Raw genomic sequence first — 10082 nt, 5'->3', positions numbered from 1 at the left:
AAAGACGTGCAATTTGAGGTTGGGTTAACTGCAGGCTTTGCATCAGTTAACAGTAGGTGTGAGTAGGTGTTAGTGCGAAGCGTCGTTAAACTTTGTGTTTCAGCTCTGTGATTGACCGTTGACCTGTATGTCGGTGTATTGTGCGGTGTAAAAATCGTGCGATTATTTTTTGAAGCTGTAGCCGGTAGGGAATAATAATTTTAACAGCACCAAAAAAATGTGTAAAATATCTGAATAATCCTATTTAAATAATACAAAATCACAAGAAATCTACCTGAGCCTTTTCTTGTGAGTATTTTTTTTTTTCAATAATAGCCTTTATATTTGTGTATGTGTATAGTTACGCAGTGTATATACATATATGAAAGCACAAATCCAGCACTTGTAATATCTTAGATATGTTTGTGTGAACCATTACGATGATTCACGTTGTTGTCGTCTACCTTGTGTTCCAGGCCACGGCGTCTGTAACTGTGGTTTCTGCCAGTGTGACCCAGACTGGCAAGGGGAGAACTGTAACTGCTCCAGGCGCACTGACACCTGCATGTCAACTCTGGGTCTGTTGTGCAGTGGGAGGGGCCAGTGTGTGTGTGGGGCCTGTGAGTGCACCCAACCTGGGGTTTACGGGGCCACGTGTGACAAGTGCCCTACCTGCCCTGATGCCTGCACCATGAAGAAGTGAGGCTACGAACAGATAAGCTACTGCTAATTCAAGTTTTAAAAAGTTTCCGTAATCATCACCTTAATTTGACCAGGTTGTCTTTACTTGTGTTTTTGAAAGGGAGTGCGTGGAGTGCAAGCACTTCAAGAGAGGAAGACTGTTTGACGACAACACCTGCTCTCAGATCTGCAAGGATGAGATTGTACTTGTGGATGAAATAGGTACAACCACACAACAACACAACAGCTAATGAAAAAATAATTAAGCACTGGGTTGAATTGAGAAACAGTGTGTTTACTTTACTAACTTTATACAACAGCATAGAAGCAAACCCAGTGCTCATTGTTTTAAACCACACTGTGGCAATGACGAACGCATTTCAAAAGTTCAAAAGTGAATCCCAGCAAGTTGACTGAAAGAGCTATTTTTCTCCCAGGGTTCATCTCCAGTTGAAAAAAAAAAACAACAACAACAACTGTAAATGCAAACACCAGATCCATTATGTGGATTTCCAAACATCAGGAGCAGTTTCAGAGTAATGGTCTGGAAGATCAGTTAGAGCACAGAAAAGTCTGGGTCAGTTAGTGCTACCAAATCAGGAGTGTTAAAGAAGGGGAAGATCATGGAGACTTGGAATATATTCACAAAGGTGGAAAGATTACAAGATGTGGATGACACTAGAAAAAGAGCAGGTAATCACAGGGGCAGAAAGGCACAGGAGGGGAGGCACACGTAATCACAGGGTAGGGAGACACGGGAGGAAGGGCATGACCTGGAACAGGACGTGAAAGAACATGAAATACAGGAAATGGTCAAAAGGTGAAGGACAAGGTGTTTAAACGACAACACCTTAAATTAAATACAGTTCTACAAAAATACCAATCATTGAATGTTCTTTTAAAAGTGTTTTTGGCAGTTGCACTTGAATACCCCCCTTCATCAAGGACCAGGTTAAAGATTAACACTCTTCCTGAAGTAATCCTGCCCAAACCCTACACAGTATTTTCCTAAAACCTTTTCCATGAATTAAGTGGTTATTGTCCTTAATAGAATGTCTATAAAATGTTGATTTAATTCAAATTTTTTTCAGTAAATTGAATTTGTGTGGTTTAACAGACGCCTATGATGTGATCTGAAAAAAATACAATAATACAATACAATTTCAGTAAATTGAATTTGTGTGGTTTACCAAACGCCTATGATGTGATCTGAAAAAAAAAAGCAAAACAATACAAACAAATAAAAACACCCTCTGTTTTCCTTACAGTGCTCCATGATACGAACGCCGTGAACTGCACCTACAAAGATGAGGATGACTGCGTGGAGCGTTTCCAGTATTATGAGGACTCCAGTGGCAAGTCCATCCTGTTTGTCCTCCAAGAGCCAGGTATGACCTTACGTGACCTTACCTAACAGAACGGGACAGAACAGATCCCACTGTGACTGATCGGAATCAAATGACAGTGATGCTACACAGACTGAAAGGAAATATTTAGAAATTAACTTCTTACGACATGAATCTAATTTTTACCAAAAATTGTGACGCTCCAACCATATTCTCTATCAGGTCAGGTTAGCATAAAATATACAATAAATGAACAGTTGAGTTAAAATTACACACTCTGCACAGTATCTGCAGCATATTTTTTTGCTAACTTTCACATTCACACATTTAACGCTTCTGGTTAACTCCCCTGGGAATGTCCGGACATTAGTACCGGGGTGCTTTGTTGTACATTTGGTGGTTTCGGGGGGGATTTTTTTTTCTGCTTGTTCTTGTGAAAAATACTTATAAAACAACTATGCACCACTGGCCCAGCATTAAACACCAAAGAAACATGGACCACAAGACATAAAAGTAGCAGTGGTTTGTAACCAATTCAAAATAGCATGTAATTTTCTTCATCGTTATATTAGTGTGTTACTGACCTATTATATTCAGTTGACTAGTTTACCAGACAACTGTACCTCGCTCCTTTCCGTACCCACATACAAGTTGTCACTCCGCCCCTTCATCTGCTTGTTAGTGGCCAAATAGAAAGTGTATGGGGCAGTAAAACATCCTTTAATGACCACGAGGGCCTGCAGAGAACTCCTGTCCCAGAGTCTGCTTTTAATCAAAGTGTGTGTCTAATTAAGATACAACCGAGTTGCAGAGAAGCACACCAAATATTTGCCCTGAACACGCTGCACCCCACTGTGTCAAGGGGGGTTGTAAATAGCAGCCCAGCTCCTCGAGGAACCTGCTGACTACACACACATCCTCACGAGAGCACAGAGAAGGAAAGGAAACTCTATGCAGTGGTGAAAAAATTAACTTTTCCACAAACCTGACTCCGAATATTTCTAATCATGTTGCACATCCGCCTGATAACGCCGGAGTGGAAGCAATCTTATTGACTCTCATGAGGATCAAAAGGGGAGTGCGAAGCAGGAAATACAGGGAAGTCGGAAGGAGGAGAGAGGAAGAGGAATAAGGCTTTGATGTTGGCCATAAAAGTTCACCCATGTTCCTATGTAGCTGACTTAATGGTACTATCTGCACACAAATGTACATGCAACACACCCATAATGAATTGTGGGAAAACAACAAAAAGGAATTCACAAACCAGTATAGTATACTTCAGTTTACAACGAATTAAAAAAAACTAACCTTTTTGGTCAATAGTCAATGTAATATCAATGACTTTTGTCCTGTTAGATAATTGTTTCTCAATCAATTCCAAATAAAATAAAATTGGAAATTGGAAATAAGGTTGGAGTAGAATATGCTGGGATTCTTTATAAACTTTAAAAAGGCACAGACTCCCATTGCATCTGTCAGTATTCCACCGAAACACTCCTCTCCTCACAAAGTCCCAGTGTTGTATCTTAGGAGCAAATGATAAACGTCCATGTGAGTGAATCACATTCTGAGTCCACTAGGAAACAGCAGCATATGACCAGACTTCCCTTTTGTAACTTACCTCCAACTGTACTGTATGTCTGCCTCACTCACTTATTTTTATCACTTCCTTCTTCCATCACTTCCATTTAGACTGTCCCAAAGGTCCAGACATTTTGGTGGTTCTTTTGTCAGTGGCTGGAGCCATCTTGTTCCTTGGTCTGGCCGCTCTGCTCATCTGGAAACTGCTGGTCACCATCCACGACAGACGAGAGTTTGCCAGATTTGAGGAAGAACGGACTCGTGCCAAGTGGGACACGGTTAGTGGTCGTAGCCCCAGGCAGTATTAGTACTCCCTTCATGACTTGGTGTGTTCGATGTCGTGTTAACTGATACTGGAACCATGAATATGATACACTTCAACAACACTCACGTTGTTTAAGTGTCCGTGCGGTTTGCGTGTGTGTGAGAGCGCGTTTGTGTGTTTTATTATTATTTTTGCCACATGCTGTCAGTCCCAGTAGAACAAAAGGCATCAAACGGAAGGCCTGGATTAACAGTGGCTCAGGCTAATTAGCCTTTTACTGGTAATAGGCCTCTGTGTGGCATCGGGGCCCCGCCCAAATCTCATAGACCTGGGACCACAGTGAATCACTGTAGCTGTAGGAAGCCTATGAAAAACACAGTAAATATTACATTAAGGATTTGAGCTACTGTAAGAGTGATATATAAAGGTATTCAACATTCAAAACACATCTTACTATATGATCTTAGTACATTAAATTAGCTGAGCATTTACAGCAGAAAGAGTTCAAAGACAGGCATGGCTGACTACTGCACCTCAGCCAAGTACACTTTACCAACTCCTCTGCCAAAGTGACCGTAACACAGGACTTTCTGTTTGTCTGACCAACAGGGACACAATCCTCTGTACAAAGGACCCACCTCCACCTTTAAAAACATCACATACAGAGGGAAAGACTGATGCTACTGAACAAAGATGAAGAGGAGAAGATAAAAACAAGGGACTTTTTCCGGGAGGGTGACGAATCATGTGCAGGCCTCTACTGTCACAAGACAATAATGACTAATTATTTGTGATTGTAAATATGTAGAAATGATTCCGAAGATGTTATTTACTTTTCAGGGATTTGCCATAAAATGTCCACTTCTACTACACTGATAAGTAAGATATTGTTTTGTGTGTTTGCGATTGAGAACTGTTGTGTTTGCAGTCCAGAATAAATGTTAAGTGTACTCAGACTCTCACCCCCCCCCCCCCCCCCCCCCCCCCCCGCCATTAGCTTCAACCATGTATATTATTTTTTTTAATGTTTGTCCATTAAAAACTACTGAAATCACATGATTTTGAAAATGTAATATACAGTGTATATCCTTACTCCCTTGTCAGGATTTGAATATATCAAACAGCACAATCTTGTCAGTTTTAACTGGTGTCATTGTGCTTGGAATAACCACCAGTGGAAAACTGCATTTAAGAAGAAAAAAAAACCCACTGGCAGTAAAGTCTATGGTTTAGTGGCTGGAGAGTGGAAAGTTTCCTCGGCCAAATTCTCTATAGGATCAGGTACAACTAAGCCTCAAGTGGAAAATGTATTTGGGGAATGTTATATTTGGTCGTACAATGGAAATCATATCATCACTAAATGGTTGGTTTTGCTTGGATGTACTTGAGCTTTTTGAGTTTTTTCCAGACTTCATTGTCATTTCCTCATTTCCATCCTTGAAAAGTTCACAAACGGTTTATCCAAATATAAAGAATGTAAGTACATGTCTAATAAGACACTATATAAGACATTATAATCTTTATACAGCTGTTATTCTATTTCTTTTTTCACAGTTGATACGGTATATACTGGAAGGGAGTGCAGCCTGAACAGCAGCAAAGCTCTGGTTCCATCTTCTGGACTCAATCTGTAAGTTCTGATAATACGTTTCACTCTCTTTAGTCACTGCACAGGAACATTTTTTGCCTTAAAAGGCTAAAACATCTAGTCTGTTGATTAGGAAAATCATGCCATTTTTTTATTTTTATACTAGATATAGTATTTCGATTATTATAAGAACATAGAATAAAATATTTCTAACTACTATAAACATTTTATTTCCGATGATAACTTTCACTACAACACTGTTGTTAACTCATCCTGGCTGGTTGAAGCTGGTCCTTAAGTATGTGCTTGTTAATTTCAAAATGTCATTATTGTTAAAACTGACATTTAGTGTAAATGTCAGCAAAACATACTGAGGCGCTCTTTTGCTTGTCAGCTTTAATATAGCATAGCCAAAAAGGCTTGTTAAGCTAATAGCATGTCAGTGACCTTATACACAGTTCTGTTATTAGCATCCACATTAAAAATCGACGCTAACAGCTGAAGTGACAGGAAGGAACTTTCTCAGCAATTAGTAGTTTTTAAATAACTATGTAGCCACTCAAACGTGTTAAGCTTTAACTGCCTTACACTGAACTGTCTTTACAGAAACAAAAACAAATATTAGAACAAACCGATAAACACTTGTTTCTTTTTACAACTTAAAATGTTTACTGACTCAAGTCCAGTGTGTCATTCAGTGTTAATGTGACAATGCAGAGGATGAAAAAACAAAAAACCTGTATATACCAGTCTGCATTTATAAATCGGCTACAGATCGTGCAGATTTTTTTGATTCTCAAGCAACATTTTTTGGTTTTTGGAAATACCAGATTTTATAAAACAGGTGGTGCCATCCAGTGTTTATAATGTTACATCGCACTTAAAATCTGTGCTGCATGAGCAAAACAAGAATAATTGGTCAAATCAGTCAGGTATGAAATTGTTATGTTTAGTAAATTAATTGTTTGTATTTCACCTTACAATCGTATTAAAAATGAAGTCGTTTGTCTCACGTTTTTAGGGCTGACCTTCAACAGGAGTTGACAGGTATGTTGTGTGTCGTCTCTAAACACACATCTGTCTTTTACTTTTAGCGGTAGTTAGCAACACTCAAGGTTAAAAAAACAATACTGACTAAAACAACTTTAGATGAAAAGCAAACTGTATTCATCAATTTGCAATTCCTTCTGTTTCCAAAGTTACTTTCACAACAAACTCACAATGTTCCAGTACGGGATACATTTAGACTTTTCCAAACTTGATCAGCAAAACATTTTTAAGGTTTTCAGTTTTAAAGGAAATAAATCCTAATCTGAGCGCAGCGCGGTGATGTGACCTAAATTTGAGATTGAAGATTCACCTTAATTCACCATTATAACGGGAGAAGTGCTTACATTCCATTTGAATGTTCCAGTGAACATCCAGCCCATATTTCATCAGGGATATAAAACTCTTTTTCTTAAGTTTACAAACTCATGTCGACCAGATGATTGCAGCAGTAATGTCTATCTGTTGTAGAACTGTGACGTGACCCAGGCCAGACCCCACTTCAGGTTGGTGAGCATGAACTTCAGTGCTTTGGTCCACTGCTCCTCTGAGTTGAACTGAGTTTTGATGGAGTAGGAGCCTCCGCTGCCGCCTGTGTCCTCGATCTTGCCCTTCTCCACGTCCATCCTAAGACATGAAAAAACATTGGTCATATCCAAAATCCAATGGGGTCTTATGAACACAATGCTGTGAATATTTTTTTTTAATGAGATTTTGGTGTAAAACGTCCAGTTGCATTCCCCTTCTGCTTCAGGTATTTACTTAAGATGATAAATAGTGGATTGTTTTGTCAACATGATGCAGTTTTCTGACCTGTAAGGGAGACAGAAGCCAGTGTCTCCTTTTTCTACCTCCTCTTTGAACTGCTGGACACAGTCCAGGAAGGCCACCATGGCATGGTCAAACTTATTGTCCCAGAAGAACCTTAAGCCGCCAGAGCAGTAGAGAGGAAGTTCCTGAGCACACACAAAAAAAAACACAATTTAAAATTACAGATCAGAAAAATCAGTGAGAGTTTGAATACTGAGTACTGCAGTAGTGTTCTCCGTGTATTACCTTGGACTTGTCTGACAACGATTCTAGGTACGAGTGGTTTCCATAGGGAACAAGGCGATACCTGAGGAGATGAGAAAGAAAGGCTAAACAAGGCCGATCATTGATTCAGTCATGACTAGTCATCGGTCAAATACGTCTGGTTGCACCTTTGGAAACGCAGCCCCATTTTACTGGCGAGGGCATGGAGCAGCAGCACAGTCTGTCCCCATGCTGCGTTAATCTCATTCCACTCCACAGGAACACTGGGAAGTCGACCCAGACGGAAGTTATTGATGGTGCCAAACTGACCACTGTGCCTGTGACAGGAAATCAACATTTCAGAGTTACACTTCAGAGATCTTGGTTAAAGTTAAAGGTGTGAAATAAGGTTGTCTTTGCAATTAAACCCCCGCCCCACAAAAAAAAAAAAAAAAAAAACCCCATCAAGACCAGATTTGCTTATTTCTTGCATTGGTGTCTACTGTATTTTTTGGTTTTTAACCACACTCTTATATGAACTATATACCAAATAAGAATCAACTTAATTTCTCTAATTTATTTGTGTATGTTTTCTATATTTATTGTGTTTTTTATATATATATATATACAGTACATATATATATATATATATATATAATGCTGATTTACCAGATATGAAATGTGGCATTGAAGACGTTGGTCTTTTTCAGACGGTCAAGCTGAATCTGGCAGTAACGCATCTGGTTGTCGACGCTCTTCAGCTCATCATCCAGCTCCAGCTGCTGTCGCTTAAATTCACTGTATTCCTTCTGATACCTTTGGGACGAGACGGAGAAATATTCAAAGAAATATTCAAAGTCTGCAAAATAAGTCCGACTTCATCCCTCAACACGACTGATGTGATCACTCACTGTAGCTCCTCTGTGTCCAGCTGCTGAGAGTGGATCCTGCTCTGAGCCAGATCCTGGGCCATGGCAGCCCTCTGTTCCTCCACAGCCTCCAGTTCCTCTACCAGAGCCCCCTCTTCGTCCTTCAGCTGCTGCAGCTCTGCCATCAGGGTCTCTTCTTCCTCCACCTGCAGGTGGCACAGCAGCTCCAGACACTGCCTAAGAATACAGTCAAACAAAATAATCAATGCTGAAATCACAAATTGCAGTTTCTACCAGAGGGAACTCCATTGTTTATTGTATATTCCAAAGCATTTTCGACTAAACCGAAATCCATCCAATTTAGCGCAAAAGTTTAACTTACTTGTAATTCTGGCATTCATTCTCTGTGATATTGAGCTGTGTGTCCAGATGATCCAGTAAAGTGTCGGTACATTCTTCACACAAGGGATGGTCCACATCAGTCTGGCCCGACATGATGTCAAACAGATCGCTCGTCACCTGAAATAATATGATCAATAACAATTCACTATTCTTCTGATCTTCACAACAAACACAGCTGAGAACTGTGAAAGCGGACACACCTTTAACCTGCGACTTAGATTTTCCATCGTGCCTCCATCTGATGCTTCTCCAATCAAGGTGAAACTGTTGGCACTCTCTGTGGACATCATGCTGCAAAGCAAAAATATCAACAAGATGACTGACAGGATCACACATCTGTCATATGTAAGAAAGACATGAGTGCTTACCGCGCAGGAGGGATGTATTTCCTTGACACTCCATCTGGTTTGTTTTCTTCAAAGGTCTCCTTGGGTGAAAAGCTAAATTAGACTGAGTCATACAGCTGAGCACAGTGATAATGGTTGTCTAAGGAAACAATACTATGTTTGCCAGGTCTCTCATAAATCGTTGATCGTTTCTACATAGATACTGCAGTCAACACTTTTTTGTTTCATTTACCTCTTGTGCCGTGTCCCCCTCACTGCTGTCAGTCTGTTTGCTGGGAGTGACGGTGACCACCGGAGCTGGAGAAATGAAAGGAAATGTCAAATCTGAGGCCATGAATATCATCACTACAAAAGTGCAAAGTAATGTGAATATCATCACTACAAAAGTGCAAAGAAGCAGAAGCAGTAATATAATACAAACGAAGCTACATCACGTACCAATCAGCTCCTGGATAGTAACTCGGTCGAGCACATTAAACGATGTGTCCAGTTTGAGGGGCTGGCAGCAACGCTGACAAACAAAACTGACCTGCATGGTTGTGCTCGACGACTTTGAGCCTTCCATTGCCATCTAAGGGAAAGCAAATATGAACCTAATGAATACTGTTATGCAAAACCTGGATATTTAACGTGTACTACTACTTGGACAGCAAATTCAGAAGCAAAGGCTATGCTAACGGCTAGCTAGCATCGCAATCAGTTTGCGCGTATCACGTATTCCGAAAGATAAGACATACTCACTGTCATGTATAAAGAGCACAAGTGTACTGCACTGTTACAGTGATGGTTAAAAACTGAAAATAACAAATTGGCGCTGATTTAGTTTGGCGTGACTGTTCATTTTTGCATGCCTCTCCTCTTTCTTATTGTTGTTTACGTATGACGTTGAAAGGTATCACGTGGAAAGGCCAATTGTCAGTGGACGTCATGTGAGGCATTCAGGAGCTACTGAAATCCAGGTAA

General features: G+C 40.1%; 2 protein-coding genes across 2 annotated transcripts in view; one reads left to right on the top strand and one right to left on the bottom strand.

The window, feature by feature from the left end:
• itgb3b (integrin beta 3b) overlaps positions 1-5231 on the top strand; it is a 15025-nt gene extending 9794 nt beyond the window's left edge. Inside the window, exons 11-15 of the mRNA XM_008313801.3 lie at positions 456-678; positions 782-882; positions 1929-2048; positions 3699-3865; positions 4462-5231. Of these exons, the coding sequence (XP_008312023.2) occupies positions 456-678; positions 782-882; positions 1929-2048; positions 3699-3865; positions 4462-4530 (680 nt within the window). The 3' untranslated portion in view covers positions 4531-5231. The remainder of the gene's footprint in view (positions 1-455; positions 679-781; positions 883-1928; positions 2049-3698; positions 3866-4461) is intronic.
• Positions 5232-5821: 590 nt separating this feature from the next.
• On the bottom strand, positions 5822-10036 carry becn1 (beclin 1, autophagy related). The gene is made up of 12 exons (XM_008313800.3): positions 9861-10036; positions 9558-9690; positions 9352-9416; positions 9141-9199; positions 8973-9063; positions 8753-8889; positions 8413-8607; positions 8171-8317; positions 7690-7839; positions 7544-7604; positions 7301-7443; positions 5822-7114 (listed from the first exon to the last, which is right to left on the bottom strand). The coding sequence occupies exons 1-12, from the start codon at positions 9864-9866 to the stop codon at positions 6946-6948; spliced, it is 1356 nt and encodes a 451-aa protein (XP_008312022.1). The 5' UTR covers positions 9867-10036; the 3' UTR covers positions 5822-6945.
• Positions 10037-10082: the final 46 nt, after the last annotated feature.

The sequence above is a fragment of the Cynoglossus semilaevis genome, chromosome 8 (assembly GCF_000523025.1).
Source record: "Cynoglossus semilaevis isolate Cse_v1.0 chromosome 8, Cse_v1.0, whole genome shotgun sequence".
Taxonomy (NCBI): Eukaryota; Metazoa; Chordata; class Actinopteri; order Pleuronectiformes; family Cynoglossidae; genus Cynoglossus; species Cynoglossus semilaevis.
This window is presented reverse-complemented; position numbering and strand designations above follow the sequence as displayed.

What these genes read in the sequence shown, in the direction of transcription:
- becn1 (XM_008313800.3), bottom strand. An exon ending in AATGAATGCCAGAATTACAA is followed by an intron (nt 8,608 to 8,752) that starts GTAAGTTAAACT and finishes CTGTATTCTTAG; the next exon opens with GCAGTGTCTGGAGCTGCTGT. An exon ending in GGCTTCTGTCTCCCTTACAG is followed by an intron (nt 7,115 to 7,300) that starts GTCAGAAAACTG and finishes TTCATGTCTTAG; the next exon opens with GATGGACGTGGAGAAGGGCA.